The sequence below is a fragment of the Camelus ferus genome, chromosome 17, assembly GCF_009834535.1.
Source record: "Camelus ferus isolate YT-003-E chromosome 17, BCGSAC_Cfer_1.0, whole genome shotgun sequence".
Lineage (NCBI taxonomy): Eukaryota > Metazoa > Chordata > Mammalia > Artiodactyla > Camelidae > Camelus > Camelus ferus.
Genome location: NC_045712.1, coordinates 37,576,790 through 37,599,194, shown reverse-complemented (window position 1 = coordinate 37,599,194; position 22,405 = coordinate 37,576,790). Strand labels below are relative to the sequence as shown.

The window sequence follows — 22,405 nt, the reverse complement described above, 5'->3', positions numbered from 1 at the left end:
CATAATAAAATTTTAAAATATGAAGGTCGGAAATCCTTTTTTCTAGCTGCCCTTTATCTCTTTCCCAGTCAATCTCTTTGTTCCACCCCACCCCCTGAATCCACTAGAAAGTTTCCTTTAATCCACCTCTGTCCACACAGTCACCCTGACAGGGGCTGCCCAATGTACAAATCCGGGGCCTGTCCAGAGGCCTTACCGAGTATCAGGATTTATCTAAGTTAGACAGCCTCACGCGTGAAATGAGACTCTATTAAATTAAGAAAGCCAGTTCCATCTACCTCCGTCACTAGAGCTAGGTTTGGGGTCTGCTTGGCCTCTTGGAGGCTGTTGGGGTTTTGAGCCTCTAAATAAAAGCCACTCCGTGTAAGTTTGTACACGGAAAGGTGTGCCGCACGGGAGTGATGCTGGTGGAGAATGTCACTCTGTCCCCCCAGCTCAGACGCTCCCCCTGCTGCTTTATACACGTGAAGTACGTGCCTGCTTTCAGCAGATGTCTCCACAAATCGTCCTTTGAGTTTGGGATAGCTCTTGCTCACATGCTTCAAAGCAATTTCAAATCTGAAATAAAGTGATCTCAGTATGAGGGTCAACCTCTACTTGTCCTCTTAAGGGAAATGTGGTGCCTGTAACTGCATTTGGCAGATATTAAATTTAGTTAAACATTTATATATCACTATTCAGCCAGTAAGGGTGTGACTAACACTACTTTTATAAAGCCAGGCACTATAAATAAATTATAATCCACCCATATGTCAAACACTAGATAGCTATTTTAAAATGAAATAGATCTGTATAGACCAATAATAAGAGCCTTGTCAGAGGAGAATAGGCTTAGGAAGGCTGGAGCTGGGGTGTTTGAATTTGAACAGAAAGTGTATATTCATGTATAATTTGTGTGATTTTAAAATTTTACGAAGAATGTAAGTGGGCACTGTATCAAAGGTGAGGGAGGAAGAAATAATATTGAACAAAACCCCAAACGCAAGCCTCTCTGTGCCTCCTGAGTCCTTCTTTATACCATGCTCAACATAACTGACGTTTGTGTGGTCCTTTAAAATGTACAAGTGTTTTCATGTGGTCACTTCATTTAATCCTCCCCACAATCCTTTGAGGTTTATCTTCCCCATTTTACAGATGAGCAGACTGATGCTCTGAGCAAGTTAGTGACTTGCCTTGGCTCATAAAAGTCATTGAGAAGTGGCACAGAACTTCAGATCTGAGGCCTTGTGTCCTTTCCACTTCGCCACATCAAAAAGTAGTTAATTTCTGCTGATTTGACTTAATTTCCTTATCACTTATTTATAAAGAACTGTTTGTTCAAGTTGGGTTTACAAGTGGCACTGGTCAGCCTGTCTGTTTTCACAAAGGGCAGTTATCGCTACCCATCGGCTGGTAAGGTGTGTCCTGCTGTTTTCTGGATGCTTCAAGTGCTTACCCCACCAATTTTCTTTCCCTGTTATCTTTCGTCAGAGAGCCTTTTCATAAGCTGCTGGCCCAAGGCCTTATCAAGGGGCAGACATTCCGCCTACCATCTGGACAGTATCTACAGCGAGAGGAGGTGGATCTCACAGGTGAGAATGGCCCACCTGGCCCCACCCGGGTGCTTGCAGAGAACTGAGCAGGCATGTGCTGCCGGGCCCTAGCTGGATGGGAATGCCGGAGAGCGACCCTTCAGCCTTGTGGTCTCGAAGCCTCCGCTTGCTCTGGGCCAGTGCCCTCTGAAGCAGGGGCTCGGACTGGCTGCCCCTCAGCCCCGCCCCATCCAGCCCGGGTGTCAGTTCAGCTTCTGGAAGAGTTTTCGTTTGTATGTGTCATGGAGCCAGCTCTGGCTTCACCTCCTGTGTTAGCCTGTGTCTGACAGCCCATCTCAGGGACAGAGCCGTCAGACCCAAGAGACAGTCTTGTAAGCCTGGGGCACTCCCAGCGTTTCTAGAGGGGCATTTCAGACCCTCGGAGGTCACCACTCTCCTTGCTTCCGTAGCACCCAGAGCAGCACCGTCTAGCACTCCCTGGCCAAATGCCTCCGTCCATGCTGACTCCCTGGACTTCCTCTTCTCCCAGCTTTCCCAGGCCTTTTCTTTCCACTCTGGTTTCACTCATTGTCCAGGATCTTTAGGTGGCATGACGAGGGTTTATCATGTGCGCCCAGCATACAAAGAAATGACATGTTAGATGACTGAAAGGCAGCTGTGCAAAACCCCCATCAGTGAAAACTCTGGCCAATAAATTTAGAATAACCAGTGTGTAATGGATGAAATTAGGTAAACCCAGCAAGCCCTGACATGGTAGGCAGCCTCCCAAGCCAAACACTAGAGGGAAGGTTTAAGTAGAAGCAGTCAATGGAATTATCTAATTAAAGCAGTAACTTCTCAAGGTTTGGAAGGGTCACCATAGTCCATGGGAGAAATTGACAGTGCTTCTCCCACACAGACCAGAGGGAAAGGAGCTAAATCCAGGGACACCTGACTCAGCTGTTGGTGAAATGCTCTCTGTGTCATGGGCAGGGCTGCCCCATATGGCTGTGCGGTTTGTGCACTGCACAAAGGCAGCCAAGCGAGGGGGTGAGCAGGGCCTGAAGTCCAGCCTCTCTCCAGACCATACACTTCAGAGCCATGCCTGCCAACTTCTTTGCTCAGGAAGATGCCTTTTTCCTAATTTTTACAACAGTGCTGTAAAGTCCAGCCACATCCCTGACGTGGGGTAAGGGTTAGAGGGGGCAATGGTTCCCTGAGCCTTACCGCAGCCTGAATGAAACATCTGAGACTTCAGTCTCCCTTTTGCTCTGATGTCATGGGGCCAGGCAGTGTTGTGAACATCTTGTCCCTTCCCACACAGACTTGCCCCCTGGGGGAGAGTACATACTTGGATCAGCCGGGAAAGGCGTCCATCTGCTTAATGGGTGTGCCTCTCATGAAGAGTTGGCTTGTAGGTATATACACTGGTCCCTCGGGGACCTTGGTTGCCATTGGAGTCAGGGAATATTTAGCTGGAAAGAACAGAAATCCACCCAAAGGCACGTTTAGCACAAGGTTACAGGACATCACCCAAACCCAGCTGCAGGAAATACAGCACGTAGGAAGCCACTGGGCCACTCCCTCTCCTCTGTCTTTCTCGGGCCTCTAGTTCCTCTTCCTTTTGCTCTCTGTTCTTCTACCCTTTTCTTCCTCTGCCAGGCTTGGGTTCTGCTCTCCCTAATTTCAATTCACCAAGCGACCTTGGGCAGCTACAGTGCCAAATCTTGCCCCGTCTCCTTAGGACCTTCTGGTTCCAGTGCCCAACAGCATCAGAACAGAGTTTCTGTCTCTTAGTTCCAATTCCTGAGAAAGAGGCTTAGCCTTGTCAGATGTTTTTCCTGGTCCCCACTTAGCAAGGTCACCTCATCCAAACATGGCCGTGGAAGGCCTCCTCCATCAGCACTGCCTAGATCCATGGTGTGTGAGTGGGGAGGAGAAACCACATTTCGTGTGAGCCCAGTGAGCTAACTGCATGGGCCCCGAGGGTGCAAGATCATGTTCTGGTGACTTCAACATGGACAGGGGAAGCCGGCCTTCGGTGAAGTCACCTCTCAGGCTCTTTGAGCTCTCAGACCCTGACTGGTTGGCTGCCAGCTTCTAGAGGAGACCCTGAGTCCACAAAGAAAGAGCAATATGTGAACCTTTCTTATCCTTTTCTACATTCCTTTTTTGTATATAAGTAATTTACTTTTTATAGGGAGAGAAGTTGCTCTGTCTTACTTTGTGATGGAGAAGAAGCTGGCATAGGCGTCATGTGTGTACTCTATATTCATGAAAGAAGCAGCATTTTATAATGTAATCTGCAGGGAGAGAACGAGGCATGTTAAGTGAACTAGTGGGAGTCTTCAAATGGACACTTTGAATTGCTCACCCAGTATTATTGAATATATTGCTGTGGAACCAACTCTGATCCTGCTGATGCATTATTCTGCTGTCTAGGCTCTGCTCCTGTTCATGCAAGCACGAGGGAGAAGTTAGACGTGACTTGGGAGAAGATGAGCAAATCCAAGCACAACGGTGTGGACCCCGAGGAGGCGGTGGAACAGTATGGCATCGACACCATCCGCCTCTACATCCTTTTCGCCGCCCCTCCTGAGAAGGATATCTTGTGGGATGTGAAGAGTAAGTCGCCTTCCTCTTCCTGGCCTGCCTCCTTTGGGATCCCCTTCAGGGGCCGCAGGAACTCTGGGAAGGCAGTGTCTTTGCTGCAGACAGTGGTAGAGGGTCCTAGGAATCAGCTCCAAGAAGCAGGTGGCGGTTTGCCCAACATCCGGTACAGTTCCTAAGCCAATGTTCTCAGAAGGAACGAGCCTCAGACCACTGGGGGAGCTCGTTGTGACTGCAGATTCCTGCTGACCCCGCCCCTAGCGTGGGGCCCGGAGTCTGCCTTTAGTGAATCTATGGTGTCCTGATGCAGGTTCTACGAGGACCCCACTTTGGCTTTCATGGTTCTCAGGCCCACGGTGGTCCACGGAGGCCCATCGCCTTGTGGTCTACCGTGGAAGGCTTTTTCCAGAATAGTGCCATTGCCCCTCACCAATCCAGAAAACCCCACTTGGGGCCTGGTCCTGATGACACCTGTGACCTCTTCAGTCACCCCCAGTGCCCTCCAGAGCCCCCCTCGGGGAGATTCATCCCTCCAGAGTTATTTAGATTAAAAATAGGGTGAAGGAAAATAATCTCCAGTGTCAGAATACCCTAGAGTAAGCTGTCCAACAGCCTTTCAGTTTTCCTTCGTGTGGCCCGCCCCAAGTGTGTTAACAGGAGAAGAAGTCAGATGCCTGGACTCACTGTCTAGTTCAGCACCCACTTCTGGTGAGAAGTGTGGTCTGGAGCAGGGGTCACAGACGCCAGTCCTGGAACTACTTACTGCGTTAGAATCCCTGGGAGCCCTCGGGTGCAGGTTCACCACCCCTCCCTGTGGGAGCAGCTCCAGGAATCTGTTTCTAACACACCTTCCAGAAGGTCCTGCTGTGCATCCAGGCTTGAGAATGTCTGTGGCTAAAGTCTAAAAGACCAGAACTGGCCCTAATTTGACCAGCAACCCAGGGCCACCAGGTGAAGTTGTTCAGCTTCTTCAGAAGATCAGATGAGCCTCTGGATTTGATGCACGTGTCTGAAAGATGTAATACACACAGCGCTGGTGAGGACAGGGATTGTGTTAAAACACCTCACGCTGTGCAGCAGTGTGGCTCCAAGCAGATCCGCTGACCACTGCCACCACGTGTTACCTGTCCACGTGAGATGGGGAGCTTGCAGTGTAAGTCAACCCTGCCTCCAAGCACAGTGTTAGTTCCAAGGACTCTTTTGTCACAGCAGGCTTTCCTAACCAAGGAGGCAGTAGCATCATGCACACCCATGCTCAAGCTTCCAAGCTCATTGTGAGCCAGTGACAGTTGATGGGGGCACTTTCAGTAGCCCTGTTGTCCTGTGCTCTGAATATCTGGGGCCATGAGAAATGACAGAGTCATTCCTGCTGAGTTCCCAGACACTGGAAGCCCAGAGGGACTGTTCTCCCTGCCCTTGGAAAAACCCCTCAGGCTCAGGGAAGTGTCTCTTCAGTCTCACGTGTGACCAAACCGATCCTGCTCATGTGTCTCTCTTTCTCCTTCTCACTCACTGACGTTACCCTCAGCCGATGCGCTCCCCGGGGTGCTGAGATGGCAGCAGCGTCTGTGGTCCTTGGCAACTCAATTCATCGAGGCCAGGGTTTCTGTGAAGGTTCCCAGGCCTGAGCTGTTGAGTAACGAGGAGAAAGCTGAAGCCAGGAAGCTGTGGGAGTACAAGAACTCAGTCATCTCTCAGGTCAGAGGCCTTCCGGGGGACACTGGGTGGTCTGTCACTGAGCCCTCCTGATCTATGAGGCTCACCCTGCCTTCGGTGGGCAAAGATGGGTCTTCCTGCTTCCTGATTACGGTGGCCCCACTTGCCTTGATTAATTGATCTTACTGCTTGGGTACTTCACCAAGGCGGAGCAACAGTGCAAAGGTCCTCATGAAAAGGGGTGCTCTCAGGAAATGACTCCCTCTAATGATGCTTCCCATTTGTCCATCCTGGATCTTAGGAAGCGGCCCACTTTCCATGTTTCTGTATTTAGCACATCTAGGTAGAGAGCCAAATTTAATACCACACTGATGACACCCTATATATGTTATAAAAACATGAAAGGGGCATGAAGAGACTCTCTTCTTTAGCCTCCTCATCTTCCAGACGGGGGCAGACTTGGGGCACAGAGAGGTTAAATGTCTTGTGAAAGTCACACAGCTAGTGGGGAATTGAGCAGAGTTTGCTGATACTCAGCCTCCGAATGACCGTCTCACTCAGTTACTTTGTTACACAATATTCATGTGAGCTATTGTGGGTTAATTTTTGCAAATAAATGAATGGTTCATTGTACCTTCTTAGAGAATTGTATATTATTGTCTAAATCATTTAAAAAGACTCTTCACTGATAATATCCTTTAAAATTTTTCACCTAGAAGTCTTCTGTAATACCATGATATTCACCTTTTTAAGAACTTTGTGGGAAAATGTCATACGTCTTTGAAGGAAGGCACTTAGGGAATCCGAAGCCATTTTTTAATGGGTACCAGAGACTCCCAAATACTTCTTAGGCTGAGTTTTTTTGGGTTTTTTTTTAAGATGTGCTGATTCAAACTTACAAAGTCAGTGAATGTCACTTCTCTGATCTCTACTAACAGGTGACATTGAAGGAACAGGGCTTCCCTTCTGGTTTGTATAATCAACAGTGGCCATGGGTCCAGCAGGGTCTCATTTGGTGACACTTCTTCAGCTTTATTTCCATCCTCTCTACTCTAGTGTGGAGAAACAGAGCTCACAGAATTGAACTTAGTGATCTGAGTGATGCCTGAATGATTGTTTTCATACCACATATTTTCTCTCTGGATTTGGCAAATTCTTCTATTCTGTCAGATAATAGAATTGGGTTATTTCAACCAGTTGGGAACTCTTGACATCTTAAGGATGTGTTATTTTTCTACATCCTTGCCCATGGTCAAAATTGAAAAAAGCACACAAACAGGAAAAGTCTGACAAATCGTATTTGTGTTATGTTGTCTCCATGTTTGAAAATATAAAACTAACCTTGTCCCATATACCAATAATCTTCATTGTGAATTAAAGTCATGTAACCACGGAGAAGTGACATCCTGTCTGTCCCAGATATGGGGGAAGAGGAGCAGTCTTGAGTGTTGGAAATAACATTGACTTTGATTTTTTAAATCTTTGTGCTAACGAAACATTATGGTGACTTTTTGAGATAGTGAATACGTTTATAAACACCTTCAGTTGCATTCATTTAGCTTCACATTTTCTGGATAATTCAATCTTTTGTGGAAAGCTTAAAGGAATTTTGAAGAAAGTGAATAATTCAACTTTTACCAATAGGTGACTGCCCATTTCACAGAGGACTTCTCACTGAACTCGGCGATTTCTCATCTGATGGGACTCAGCAGTGCCCTCTCGGTAGGTGGGCTGTCTCTGCTCTTTTACTGGTATCAGAGGAGGGAGGGTGGCTTCCAGCCATGTGGGGAGGTGGCCTGAAGGGTCCTGGGTTGGAGACTGAAAGCAGCATCACAGTGTCACCTCCTTGGTGTGACTCTGTTGTCTTAAAGAAGATTTTTCCCTCAACACAACCTAGTATTATCGTGGAGTGTTCTTCAAGATTGTCTGGTTCACACCCCTCCCCCCACCACCCGTATACTACAGAAGAGCACACCCACACCCAGGCACAAGGAAGGAAGTTAGCTGACATTCTGATTGATGAGTGACATGTCCAGGACCAGACTCAGGCCTCCTCTCTCCCAGCTCTGCTCTTTTCTGTGGCCCCCTCTGCCTGATTTCCTGAATGAATTGTAATTCTCCCTTGGCCTCCGTAACAGTTTACAGTTGTTTAACCTAAGTGGATCAGATTTATTCTCACTGAAAACAAAAATCAGCCTTTTCAGTATAGACTCATCTTCTTACTACATGTGACTGTCATTTTTCTTGCCAGATAAAGGATTTGTCAGCAGATGGAACTTGGGCAAGCGATTAGCTAGTTAGACAACAAAAAGTAAAAACTATGAATTAAAACTATTCACAAATGCTTCTTATAATGAAGCTCTCTCCAGGCTTTTAAGAATGATGGCAGAAATTTAGATTTAACTACATAAAACTTGACAATTTTCAATGAAAATGAATATATGTATATATATGCATGACTGGGACATTATGCTTACAACCAGAAATTGACACATTGTAACTGATTATACTTCAATTAAAAAAAAAAACCACTTTCAGTATATTAAAACATGCCATATTGAAAGATTGACTGGGGAAAACATTTTAACAAATATATCACATAAAGGTTAATATCCTTAATATATAAAGAGCTCTTACATATTACTATGGAAATACCTAACCTAAAAGTGGTCAAAGGATGTGAAAAGGTAATTAGTCACAGAAGATGAGATGGAAATAGTCAGTAAACTTGTGGAAGAAAAAAATCGGCCTCACTAATTATCATGAAACGCAAATTTAAAATGAGATACCGTTTTTTTACCGATTGCATTTGCATAGACTTTTTTAACATAAATAATCTGCATGCTTTTGCAAAGACAGTGAGACATGCTCTCAGACACCAGTGATGGGAGTGGGTAACTCGCCAGGAAGTGCTCCAGCTGTGAGTTGGTAGTCCTGGGACTGAATGTATCCTTTGACCCAAGGATGTCCATTGGCAGATGATTTATAATCACAGAGACTTGGAACCCCAAATGTCCTCCAATGGGGAAATAATGAAATGATTTATATAAGAAGGAAATGTGACACCACCTAAACCATTGTGTCTTCCAAGAATACTTACTGTCAGAACCTGTTCGTGATATAACACTAAGTGAAAACACACAATACATTAGTGTCCATGTGGTGCAAACCCCAGTGGAAATGTTACACGTCTGAGTGTGTGTATTCACGTACTTCTGCGTTTTGGGTGACTGAGATAAAATACACTGCTTTTTTGCTTTTCCTGCAGGAACGGTTTTGTATCTCCCACATTTTCTATGCTAAGTGGGTTGTTGTTTTTTTAAATAAAAAAAGGGGTAATTATTATAGAAAAATTAAATTAAAAAATGAAATGTCTACTCTCTGGTGGCTAATTCTGTCCACAGCCCTCCCAGGAGACTTTCTTTATACACTTACCCGTGAAGTTATTCCAGTTTCATAGATGATTTTTCAAAGATCGTGTTGTAATGGAAAAACTGCATCCTCCTGAGCACAGCCCTCCCCCAGCACTGCCACGTGCTCACTAACTCGGAAGCTCCCTGAACCCTGTACGCTGGGATTGCAAGTCCATTGCCGGCCCCTCCCCTTCTCCCCTCCCTGGAGAATAGGGGGAGGCCGTGAAAGTCCTGTTTCTAATCATGGCTTGGTGTTTCTGGTGACCGACCCCCACCCCGGGAGCTATTCAGGCGCCCACCAAGAGTTGCCTCATTAGAACAAAAGACACTCCCATCACCCAGGAAACCCCAAGGGGTTTAGGAGCTCAGTGTCGAGAACCAGGGTCAGAGACCAAATATTAGAACAAAAGATGCTCCTGGCACTCTTATCACTCAGGAAATTAGAAGGGTTTTAGGAGCCCTGTGCCCAGAACCAGGGACAGAGACCAATATATTTTTTTTTCTATTATTTCATGTATTTTGAAGAAGACCATGTATAATACTTTTGGCCTCTCTATACCCAGTAAAATACATCGTATGGGCCATGACTTTTGGTTTAATTTTATGATGTGTTTGCTAAAATTAAAAAATGTTTTGGTCACAGGGCGTTATGAACATGTACTGAGTACCACAGCCACATTAGGCTAGGGTGTTTGTTTTTTAACTAAAAAAAAAGGCTAGTTTTTATCATTTTATCATGACTTTTCAGGAGGCCTTGAGAACCGCCGGCCTCTGTGAAATCCTTTTAGTATGATTCCTCCTGCAGTCACCCCAGTACAGCCCGAATCTCCCTTCCTGCCTCCCTTTGACCACACACCCCAGCTCTCACCTGGCTGCTCTGCCCACCCTCCCTCGCTGTGACATCCATCTATTCATTTGTCCGTTCCCTCCCCAATTGACTGTAAGCTTCTTGAGGGCAGAGACACGCCCTTCTGGAGGTTTCATCCCTGAAGCCTAGTATTTAGTAGGTGCCCCATAAGTTGAATGGGTGTGACTGGGTTAACTGATTGTTAACTCAGGAAGACTCTGAATGTTTGCAGAAACTAGCAAAGGAGTTTAAGGGAATGGGGACCCCTGAGATCCCCCAGGTGGGCAAGAGGACCCCTGCCCTGGAGGCTCCACATTGTAGAACCTGTGAACAAGTTTCTTCATTTCCCACAGGTCCTGCACACACACAAAACCTAGCAGAGTGGCTAGGAGTTTAACTCTGAATTAGGACCGAGCTGGATTCTAATCTGGACTCCATCTCTTGGTTAGCTGTGTGCTAGGGGCAGATGGCTCTCCCTCTCTGACCCTTGTCTGCTTCATCTGTCAAGTGGGGCAACGATACGCCCTCACAGGATAGTCAGAGCTGAATGAGTTAATGTCAGACCAAGGGCGTGGTCAGTGCTCAGTCAACAGTAATATGTCTGTTATTGCTGCTCCAACTATTTTTAATACTGTGATTAAACGGGGAAAGTTCTTTGCCCAGAGCAAAAATGATGGTGAAGAGGGTTTCTTCCCACCTGCTTGTGTCTCTGGATTTTGGATACGTTCATGGCCTTTCTTACCCAAGCTTATCGTGTACACCTCAGTGTTCTTACATTGCTATGCTTTTTATTTTAATTGAAGTACAATCAGTTTATTATGTTGTGTCAATTTCTAACTGAAGTAAGCCAGAAAGAGAAAGAAAAATACCATATGATATCACTTATATGTGGAATCTAAAAAAAAAAGACAAATTAACTTACAAAACAGAAACAGACTCGCAGACACAGAAAACAAACTTATGGTAACCGGGGGGAAGTGGGTGGGATGGGATAAATTGGGAGTTCGAGATTTGCAGATACTATTGTATATAAAATAGATAAACAACACGTGTACATCGCTGTTCTTTTCTCTTCCTCAGCAAGCTTCGCAGAGCGTTGTTCTCCACAGCCCTGAGTTCGAGGACACTCTGTGTGCCCTGATGGTGATGGCTGCTCCCATGGCCCCTCACATAACCTCGGAGCTCTGGGCAGGTAGGCGGGGAGTCCTTGCTTGACCAGTTCCTACTGACCAGCTGGTGCGCAAGCCCCTTTCTGAACATCACCCAGCACTCAGATGTCCTCAGCCATGGGGTCCAGCATTTGCCCTCTGCACTTGGGAGCTTTCTCTCTGGTGCTCTGAATGGTGATACTCTTTCTTCCACGTTGTCACCCCCACCAAAGGGAAAGGCATTTCTCCACTTTGGAACAGGGTGCCCCCCAAGGCTACCGTGAACATTGATGTCCCTACAGAACGTTCTTTCTTATAACCCAGCCTCCTGGATATCACGTCCCCAAATTACCTTCGTAAGGTGGAAACTCATGTTCAGTTCCACTTTACAGACAGAGAGAAGGGCACGTGGGCCTGCACTGCAGATCTAAAACGTACTCGTTTGGGCTGTGGCTCAGTGCTCTCCACCAGCCTGTGATTCCTGAACTAAGTGCTGAGGCAGGGCTTACTGCCTGAGGCTCCCGCAGGCTGAATGTGGACACCGCCTCGCCCTCCCCCTTGGAGATCTCAATTCTGGAGTCTGGAGAGTGAGGGAGACTGTTTCTAACCAGCCCCTGGGCGATTCCAATGCACAGGCAGGGGCCTGGGTCCGAAACCGCGAGACCTGCCTCTTCTCTCCTGCACAGCCTCCTAAGAACATTTTACAGGGCCCGTTGGTGATTTTCATAGGCCACCACTAGGAGTATCTACAGCCGCTCCTTTTAAGAAATAATTTGAACATCCTTTACGTGAAGCTATCTTCTTAAACTGCTCTTTTTTTTCTTTTCCTTTTCCTTCCTCATCTCTACTTTTTGTTCATTTTAATATGGGATTACCTGGAGGTTTATAGTCGCTTCCTTTGTTAGAAGAAATAGAATTCATTTGCCATTCAGTCATATTGCCCAAATTATCCTCGGTCCCCTTAGGAAGGCTGGTGCAGGGTTGGCAATCTGAGCGGCTTCCCGGCAGCACTGCTGTTCTACATCCTGGCAGCTGCAGAAGGGTGGTTGGTTTACTGTCCCCAGCACTGGCCCTGATCTGGAAATGGAAGGGGAGTGAGGAGGGACTGTGCAGGAGGACTCGGTGGTGGTTGTGCTGGGCCCACTCCCTAGACCCCGTATTTGGAGGTCTCCTGTCACTTCTGTGGATGATCTAGCGGAGCTTGCAGGAGACAGGCAGCCAAGAATTATCTGGGGGCCTCTGAGAAGTGGCAGACCTCGCAGCACCCTTCCCGAACATCTCAGCCAAAAGCCACGCGATGTCACGTGGGGACCACCAAGTCATGAAAGAAGTACTGTTGACCACTCACTCTACAAAAGAGTCACGGGATGAGAGCTCACGGTTGAAGTCTTTTAGAGACTAACGTGAGGTGGAAAAGGCAAGGAATTGCAAGAAAGAAGTGATGACATCTGGGCCACTAAGTAAAGAAGGAGAAAGGGAGCAGGGCTGTCTTGACTGGCTCAGAAGAAGGAGAAAGCCCTTGTTGGAGGTGTGGTTGTTTGATGAATTCTGGGAGCTTCTGTTGTACCTCTGGGCCTTGCTGTGTCCCAGGAGGAGGGAGCATTAATTCCTTTTACTTTTTAGCTAAGGTGAGACCGTTGTTTTCCCAGTGCCCTCTGTTTACAGTGTCAGCAAGTACTTCTGTCAAAAGGAAAGGGTATTTCATCCCTGGAGGAAGAGGAGAACCTATGCACTTGCTTTCATTGTAAAGCCATTAGTTCAATTTGGATTCTATCCTTTTTGGTATCTGAAGCCTCTTCAAAATGCTCAGCCGAATGCTAACGTTCATGCACAGGGGTGAGTTACCATCCAGTTTTTGGTTTATGTGTCATATCTAGAATTTCTGGCTTTAAACATCCACCTAAGAATGGAAAGCATTTCCATACTTAAATGGGACACTTCCCCGTTGGGTTTGGTGTTGGCTGTTGGTTTAGAATGAATATTCCCTGTCATGTTAAGGAAGCAGCCTTCCATCCTTGTTTACTAGAACTCATATTAGGAATGGGAGTTACATTTTATGTAATATCCATTCCTCAACTGCTGAGGTGTTGTATCCCTTGCTTTTCATTTTCCCCTTTGCCCTGTTGATACGACTTGTGTCCAATTAATTGATTGCCTAATAGGCTATTGTGGGATAAATTTATCTTGACCCTGGGGAAGTAAACCTTTAACAGACTGTTAAATTCTATTCACGAGTGTTTTATTTAGGATTTTGCAATTATGTACTTAAGCGAGACCAGTGTGCATTTTCTCAGTGTGCATTTCACCGACTTCACCAAGTGAGCCGAGAGTTGCTTCTGGGCTTTAGAACAGACTGCACAGGACGAGGCGTTCGCCCGTTCTTTGCCTGAATGGACAGAACGCCCTGCAGGGAGGGTGGCGTTAGGCCCGCCTGGCTGCTGCCATATTACATTAGATCATGCAGCCTTTCATTTTTTCCTTAGGCAGGAAGCATGCCTCTTTCATTTAGCGTTGGTGATCACATTAAGTCTCTTAAATGGCACACTGTTAATTCCTTCCCAGTTTTCTCTTGTTTTAAAAACAAAACTTATCTAATTTGTAATAAACATCCTCGCTCTCATCCTAGAATATACACATCCTCCTTTTTATCGTCCTTCTTTGTCCCACGTTATCTGTGTGCCTCCTTCATTTCATTTCTCCCGGGAGGGATGCATATAAATGGGAGAAACTCCCTCCTTGCTGCCCCTCCAGTCTCTGTGTTGGTGAGCCGGCATCTGGGGGTGGCAGAGAGGGTCTGCTCTCTCCAGCGCCCTGTCCCTGCTGAGAGGTCTTACCGTACAAGTGTACACTGTGGCATTACCCCCGCCGGTCTGTCCTTCAGTGGTGTGACAAGATCTCCAGCAGGATATGCACTGAAGCAATAAGATAGAAACTAGCCCATTTCAGACTCCATGGTTTTCCCACACACCACCAGTGGGCTTTGGTGAGCTGTGTTACAATAGGAGTGGGTCGAGACGGAATCTTAGTTTTGCTACCGGGTCTCATTCAGCCATTCAGTGAGCAGTATTTTGTGCCAGGCTCTGTTCTAGGCACTTGTGGGAAAGCTGGGGAGGGCACTGTAGTCTGTGTTCACTCACTTGAGAAGGTCTTCCCTGAAGCTTTACAAAGTCATAGCAACTAATTTTATTTTAATTCAAAGAAGCAATGGTACGCCTTTGTCTCCTGGCTCTGCACGTGTGTATGCCTGTGGCCCCCCACAAAGGAGCAGCAGGGCTGTAGTACAGTCAAGTGAGGAGCCGAGTGTATCACCCTGGTCATTAACACACAGGTCTTGATCGGGTGCCGTCTGGAGAGAACGGGGACGTGGCAGCGGATGAGGGCCAGTGTCACAAGGGGTTCAGAGTCCTTTGCAAATAGAAGCTCTGTGTTGTGGGGGAGCGTCATTATTATCATCCCACACTGTCAGTCATTCTTGTTGCAAGGCTTTGGGACAGTTTTTACATACATTTGGTTTATTCTAGAAAACGTAGTTTTCATATAGCTTCTGGTTTCATTCCTACATCTTGGAGAGGAAACCTCACAATGACTCTAGTGGGAATATGGTCAGAGAGGGTGGAATGTTCTGAAATTACCATTTCCCAGAGTTCCCCAGAGAAGCAGGTTTTCACGGGAGACATCCTCCCCGAAGGGCAGCAGAGTTGAGATCTGCCTTGCAGGGGCGATTCCTCGCAAATGGCTGTTGTTGCTCTGGATAAAAAGAAACATCTGAGAAGCCCAAGGCACTTGGGGCCTAATATCCTCTACCAACCGCTCAAAGAGTCAATGGGGACCTTCAGTAAGAAACAGAACCAATGTCTTGGCAGTGTGCTCACTTTAACAGGATGAGGAAATCTTTTTTTCCTTCCTGAAGCTTCAGATCCGAGAAGGTCAAGACACCACATCTGAATTTACAACGTTATCTTTTGTTTACCATAATAGAACGTTGTCCTATCCGTGAGGGTGTTAGGGAAATTTTGAGTATTTGGAGTCACCGATACTGTTTCCCGACGAGGGACACAAGGTTTCTTTGTTGGAAGACAGTAAAAGAGCAGAAAATCTCCAAACAGGGAGCTCCTTGGTGGTTCTCTAGTTAAAGATCTAATTCCATCATTGCAAAAATGACTTTTCTAACAGGCAACAGCTTGGGTGGATCTCAAGGGGGTTATGCTGAGTGAAGAAACCCAATCTTAAAAAGTTATTTCGTCTATGATTCCATTTATATTACATTCTTGAAAAAAACAAAATTATAGTGATGGAAAACACATCAGTGGTTGCCAGGGCTTAGGTCCCCAGCAGAAGGGGTGGAGGCCTTAGAAGGGGAGCACGAGGGAGCCTTGTGGTGGTGGCACAGTTCTGCATCATGACCGAGGTGGTGCTTACATGAAGCCACACACACAGCAGTGCTTATAAAACAGGTGAAACCTGAATAAGCTGAGTGGGTTGTCCCAATGTCCATTTCCTGGTTTTTACATGATGCTGTAGTTATGCCAGATGTTACCACTGCGGGAGGCTAGGGTCGGGGTCACAGGGCCTCCTGTACATTTTTTTTGCAACTTCCTCTGAATCCATAATTATTTCAGAATATAAGGGTTTTTTGGTTTTAAATAACCTTTCTAAACCCACAAGTCCTGAGTGTTGAGATTCTGGTCCAGGAGCATGGTGGACCACGAGAGAGGAAGGAAGGGAGAAAGGAATTTGTTTCTAGTTGTAGGAGGTTTTAATAGACACATGCTACACATGCACACACACACGCACAACTGACCAAAGACAGCCATCCATCCCGCTGGTGTGTGAGGTGTCCGTGTCTCCTCCCTCGCCGGGCAGAGTGACAGGAATTGTCAGGAGCTGGCAGTGACAGGATAGGTCTGTCCTAAGTGCCCAAGACACCCTGCTCTTTGAGCACAACCTTGCCTCTATACAAGCCCAGGTCCCCAAGAAAAGCATGCAGAAAATCACTCCAGCCTCCAGTGTACCTCTCTGGGTTTCTTAAAGCAAAGCACAACCTGGATTTTTCATTAAAAGTACATGTACATGCACATCGTAACACCTTCAGCTCTTACAAAGGGTGTGTCTTCGGTTCCCTCCCACCGTCGCCCCAGTGCTCACGTGCTCCCCTCAAGCACCTCCACCGCCGGTGTGATAGCTGATTAGACGGAAGAGCTCCATGCCTGTATGTGAAATGTCTGTCTTTTTCATACAGATGTTAGCATTCTGTGCACAGTTTTCTCTCTTACTGTATTTGAAAGTAGTCCTGTATCAACACTTACAGACCTACCCTGTTCTTTTTTAACAGCTCTATGATGTCCCACCCAATGAATGTGCCATAAGTTGTTAAACAGCCATCCACTGATGGGCATTTGAGTGATTTCTCCTCTTTTTCTGGGCTTTTTTGTTTTTTTGTTTTTGGGGTTTTTTGTTTGTTTGGGTGTTTTGTTTTTTGTTTTTTTTTTTTTTTGTACTGCTTTGAGATGAGCCTCTTGTCCAAAATACAAGTTATTTTAAATGTGGTGATAAGATCTCTGTTTCTCTGGCCATTTTTATAGTGTGACAGTGATTCTTCTGCCTTGCTTTTGCCTCAGGCTTCTGCCTCTTGTGGTCTCTAAGTCTTCCATCAGCACTTTAGTTGTGAGGGTTACAGCAAGGTGACCCTTTTCCCTCCCTTGAGTTTCCAAAGTAACTCATAATCTCGAGTCTACCGCCATAGGTCCATTTTCCTTCGTAAAAATGGCTGTTAAATATTGTAGCTATAGTGTTGTACTGTACATACATGCTCTATTCACTTATTTCAACAAAACTGTGAATCTGCAAACATCTGGAAATGTGTGCGTGATCGTGGTAGGGGACAGTACGTTACCTGCTGATGTTCTGATGATTTTATACAGGAACGTGTATGCTGTGTCAGAGCTGTCATTTCAGAATAATGTCAACAGAACCCTTTCTGTGGGTAAAGGCTAATGTGTAGTGGCATGACTTCCTGTCCATTTCCTTGAAATTGCCGGGCTGGACGAGACACGGTGGGGGTTAGACGCCCCAGAATCCCCAAGTCCTCCCTTGTGTTGGTGGGGTCGGGCGGGGGACAGACCTACAGGTGGCCGTCAGGAGAGGCCGGCCATCCACAGACACCATGACCACCCCAGCACTCACTCCAGGTGTCTCTAGCAGTGTGGCGACCTCACCAGCTCTCAGAGCAGGAGAGGAGCCTTGTTTCAGTTATTTCATAGGAAGGTCAGCGACAACAGCTCTCCAGAGGAGGGGAAGGAAGGGGGCCGGGCGTGAGCGAGAGCTGGCCCTGCCTGGTGGTCTTGTGTGCCAGGGCCTTGCCACTTCCTAGCCTGTGTTCAGACTTTCCCCGTGAGCTTCCCAAAGGCCAGCTCTCGACCTGACGTGACCCATGTCACGTAAAGAAACCATTGTGTTTGCCATGCAAACGTTAGGTATTTTTACTTCCCTCCAAAGAGCTGGGAGGGAAAAACATGACGTAGAACGTGTGGCAATGAGTTTCTGTTCCTCCCTGCTAAGCAGGGTGGCCCCACTCCCATCTATATGGAAACACTGGCGGGGGCCCAGGCCGCTATAAATAAGCATCCTGACTGCTCCAGGAAGGCTGGGCTTCCTCATTTTTTTTAAAGTGGAATTTGTAACAGCTTCTGCCCAGAACATTTGTGTCCAAGGTCCTTTCATCTCCCAGGCATCCTGTACAACTGCCATGCGGCGGTTTTGGAGGGCTTCCCGCTGCAGCTGGGTCACAGGACCGGCCACACTGGCCCAGCCTGCTCAAATAAAGAAACGATTATCTTCCTTCTCTGACCTCTGTCTTGTATTTAGATATGAGTCTTAATAGCATCCCTTCTGAGGAACAAGCAGGAAGCTCCTTTGTGCTTCTGCCAAAAGGCGCATCTGTTAGAAATGGAGCACGTGTGTTAGAAGTGCAGGAACCCTGGGGTGCCGGGGCCAGCTGTGCCCCAGGAGTACGTCTTTTACGCCACTGTATCCTCAGACCCTGATGGCCTGCCTTTCCCTCAAATTGACTGGCAGCACAGGGTTACAAGAGTGCCAGGTGATAAACCGTAGGAAGCCACAACAAATCTATGATACCTGAACGGGAACCAAGACAGAGATCAACAGAATGAAATGGACCGGTGCTACTCAGAGTGATCTGCAGACCTGAGGCTGGTCCGGGAGCTGTTACCGTCCAGGACAGGATAAGGAGCCTGGGCTTGGCACGTACATCAGCTGTGTCTCTAAGCACACAGTCACATTATATGACCAGTTTTTTGGGAGCAAGACTTCCTCAGTGAAGGAAACAGTGTGCTGATTTATATTCTGTCCTGTTCTTCGCCTCATCACCGACAAGTGTTTTGAGTATCTTTGTAGTGAGTAGTCCTGAAATCACCCCTAGTATAATATAGTGTGAAAGAAAAATCACAAGCCAACAGGGAAGGGAAGTTTTACTTAACAGACTGGGTTTGGAAAATTGGCCCTGTAATTTTTTTAATGATACATGTGATTATATTATACACAAAATAAATTATGGATAGTTAAAATAAATTATGAATGAATGGGGAAGAAAATGAAACCTTGGAAAGAAACCAGAAGAAAAATCTGGCACCAATGTCACAGTGTGGGAAAGCTTTGTTTTTAAATATCTTTTCAAATTACAAAAGTAATCAGTGTTTTTTCTGCTCTGTGTGTTTACTGCACATTTGGGGCCATCTCTTGTGCTCTTGAGATCGGCAGAGGCGTGAAAATCAAACTTTCCCCGCTGGGAAGCCCCTGGTGGAAGTTCCAGAGCACTGACGGCTGTCCCCGTGCAGTCCTGGGTGCTGAGACTCCTCTGGTTTGGGGGCTGCAGCATGAAGACTCTGGGAAGCAAGACTTGAGAGGGTGTCACTCCTCCCTGCTCCCACTTGACCCACCCTGAGCCCAGGACAGCTCTTTCCAATTTGGTAGTGGCGGGAGCCCTTCTCAAGAGGAAGTATAGTGGAAAGGTTGAGCTCCTCTGAGGAGGTCCAGAAGGAGCACCCTGCTGTTCTCGGCATGCTGGCTCTGGTAATGATGAGAAAAAGGACTGGGTGGGAGGCCCTCTCAGACCACAAGTATTCGCAGTGCAGAAAGGAAGTAAATGCCGCTTACGACTTTGGGATCTGCTCTCAGGAGCACAAAGGATTCCTTCACCAACAAGACTGCAGAGAGACTGAGTAAAATCAGCAGCCTGTTCTTCCAAACGCACACTTTAGAACCGTGTGTCCATCCATCTTTACAGCTCTGGGTACTGTTTGAAGAAAAAAAGAAAGATAGAAAAAGCTAGATGTAGACTGGGACAGTGAGCCAGGCCAAAGGAAGGGGGCCCCTCGTGGGCTGTGGAAAACCATGTGTGGCTTCCTGGGGCCTCAGGCTGTGTTGCTGGGGGGAATCTCTATCACCTGCTCCCACGAGCCTCGTGGGTGCTCAGTGACCCTCTGTGTCTCGATGTTGCAGGCCTGGCACTGGTGCCGAGGAAGCTGTGTGCCCACTATGCCTGGGACGCCGGCGTGCTGAGTCAGGCCTGGCCGGCCGTGGACCCGCAGTTCCTCCAGCAGCCCGACGTCGTGCAGATGGTGGTTCTGGTGAGTGTCCCCCACAGCCCCCAGAGCCGGGCAAACCTACTGCCCACATGGCCCGGGTCCGGAGGTTTCTCTCCAGGCCTCTCTAGCCCACCAAACCCTCTGCCCAACCTTCCGGTCCGTCTTTCTTTGTCAGCACCTTCAGTTTTGAGGTTGCTGTATCCCAAAAGCTTGTGAGCATAAAACTTGTGGTCCTCATGTTTATGAAAAAGTGGGATTTCTAATGAATAAAAGTAATTGATCATTTAGACCTTTTATCGAGCAAATAACTCTTAGTTTATGCTTTTGTAATTTTTATATGCTTGTTTAATCTGAGACCCATTATGAGGAATGTCTCTTAAATATGCTGATGTGGCAGAAGAGGGAAAGAGGCTGAGGGGTGGAGGACCTTTTAACGGGAGCAAGTGTCTCAGCCACAGGGAGGGCAGCTAATTTCCATCCCAAGTTTAACTCTCAGCACCCTGAAAGGTAGGCATCGCGTTCTCATTGTTTTCAGTTGAGGACACGGGCTCAGAGGAGCTCACCCTGCCCACGTTCGCTTACTCCTCAGTCGTCGTCAAGTCACCTACTCTACGTCAGGCATGGTGCTAGGCTCTGGGGACACAAAACCAAACACAACAAACAGGGTCCCTGCCCTCAAGGAGCTTAAAGGCTAGTGGGAAAGGTAAGGGAAAAGAAAAAGGAAAGAGAAGAATAAATAAAATGACTGCAAACTGTGAAAAGTGCCACGAACAAGCCCACCCAAGGGCCGAGGGACAGCAAGTCCATGTTGGGAAAGACAGTGTCGCCCAGGAAACGGGCTCCTTCCTGGCCACTCAGTCTCCACACCACCTCCCCTGGCACTCAGTTCCTCACTGCCTCCAATTCACCTTCCCACAGGGGAGGTGGAGGGGCTGCCCAGCTAGGCCTCTTCCAAAAATCCTCAAAACCAAACACAGCCTGTGGCACAGAGAGACGATTTCTTTAACTTGAGTCATATTTCTAAGTAACTTGTGTACCCCTGAGATCTGGTCCTCAGCACAGCTGAGAGATGGCAGCTTGAAACACTGAAGTTCTAGTCTGAAAATGTCTTTCCATTTTCAATCACCACTGCAGAAAAGGCATTTAGTTTTGCTAACTGGTAGAATAATTGTAGACTATCATTGAAATGAAAATCTAAGATTTAAAATGCTTGTAGGGCTCCTGGAGAGAGCACCCACCTGGAGAGCCTCCAGGTCAGGGTGCCGGGCTACGTGGCAGGACTTCTGTCGAGGTCCGGGTTCTGTGTCCAGGTGATCTCACTCGGTGCCGTGCCCACAGCACAGAACAGTGTAACTAGTAACGGTTCAGCTGGGCCTGTGTGCTCTGAACCCAGAGGCTCCTCATCTTCCTGGAGCCCAGCACGCAGGAGGGATGGTCCGCAGGAGCACACGAGCTGTCGCACACACCAGGAGTTTGTATAAGAGCTTGGGAGTCGGAGCATCTGGGACGTAAGTCTCGGTTTTGCAGAATACTTGATTTCTCTATGTCTCAGTGTCCTCGGTTAGAGAATGGAGGCCAACACAGGGCCTGCCTTACCCGGCTATTGAAGGAATTAGATGGGATAATGCCAGGAGGTACTTAGCCTGCTTCTGGACACGCTAATGACAAAACCCACTAACCAACAGGTAGTGAGCACTGACTAAGAGGCAGCCGCTGCTGTTTTCCCCTTTCACAGACGAGGCAGTTACGTGCCCAACCCCATTTTACAAGTGAGGAGACAGTAGCAGAACAGGGCTTAATAACTCACTCAGTAAATGCTAATTGTTGCTAGCGTCAGCATGGCCACTGCTGGCAGTTGGGGTATTGGAAAAGGCATCCTGAAGAAGGGGACGTGGACCTTGGCTTTGAAGGAGGAGCAGCATTTCCCTCGCCAAGAGAAGGAGCAAAGTCAGGGAAGCCCTCATTGGGCGTGAGCTGTGGAGGGGCTGGAGCAGAGGCAGAGGTGGTGCTGGAGAGAAGACGACTGTCTCCCAAGAGGACGGGGGGTTGGCAGTGGAGGGAGGGTCCATGGGGTCAACCCATCTCCACCGCTTGGTGGAGGGGGCCCTTGGGTAAGTGGCTTCGCCTCCTGTCCCTTAGCCTCGCCCTTTGTAGAGTGGGGATGGAGTGGCTGTGCCCTGCCTCACAGGGTTTCATTGTCCTTAGCCAATGCAGGCAGCCCTCCAGTTGGTGAGTCGTGGTGGGTGGGGTGGGGGGAGCAGGGCTTGCGGCTGGGGGCCTCCAGGCAGCTGCTGGAAAAGAGAACGATGCTGAGGCCTGGACCAGGACTGTCATGGTGTGGTAGTGGCAAAGTCGGAGCAGCAGAAGCTTGCATGGCCACCAAAGGGGGACTGAGAGACTTTATTAAAGTCAAACAGTCTCTGTTTGAGGTGATGCCATGTTTGTTTCCCACCCAGTGATCTAGGCTAACGCAGCCCATAAAAATGCCACTGCGTTCTCCATAAATCTGAAAAAATGGAAGTGGGTGATTAAGCGACCCTTGATAATGTGCTTTGGTTGGATCTTCAGAAATTATTCCTAGTAATCTGTCATAATACAGCGACTTTAAAAGAAATGT

At 47.5% G+C, this 22,405-nt stretch overlaps 1 protein-coding gene across 2 annotated transcripts in view; it reads left to right on the top strand.

Moving 5' to 3' along the window:
* Positions 1-22,405, top strand: part of LARS2 (leucyl-tRNA synthetase 2, mitochondrial) — a 132,463-nt gene that overhangs the window by 107,932 nt on the left and 2,126 nt on the right. For both annotated transcript variants that reach the window (XM_006173915.3, XM_032459026.1), the window contains exons 15-20: positions 1,471-1,571; positions 3,954-4,136; positions 5,650-5,819; positions 7,422-7,499; positions 11,118-11,229; positions 19,703-19,830. In XM_006173915.3, the coding sequence (XP_006173977.2) occupies positions 1,471-1,571; positions 3,954-4,136; positions 5,650-5,819; positions 7,422-7,499; positions 11,118-11,229; positions 19,703-19,830 (772 nt within the window). The remainder of the gene's footprint in view (positions 1-1,470; positions 1,572-3,953; positions 4,137-5,649; positions 5,820-7,421; positions 7,500-11,117; positions 11,230-19,702; positions 19,831-22,405) is intronic.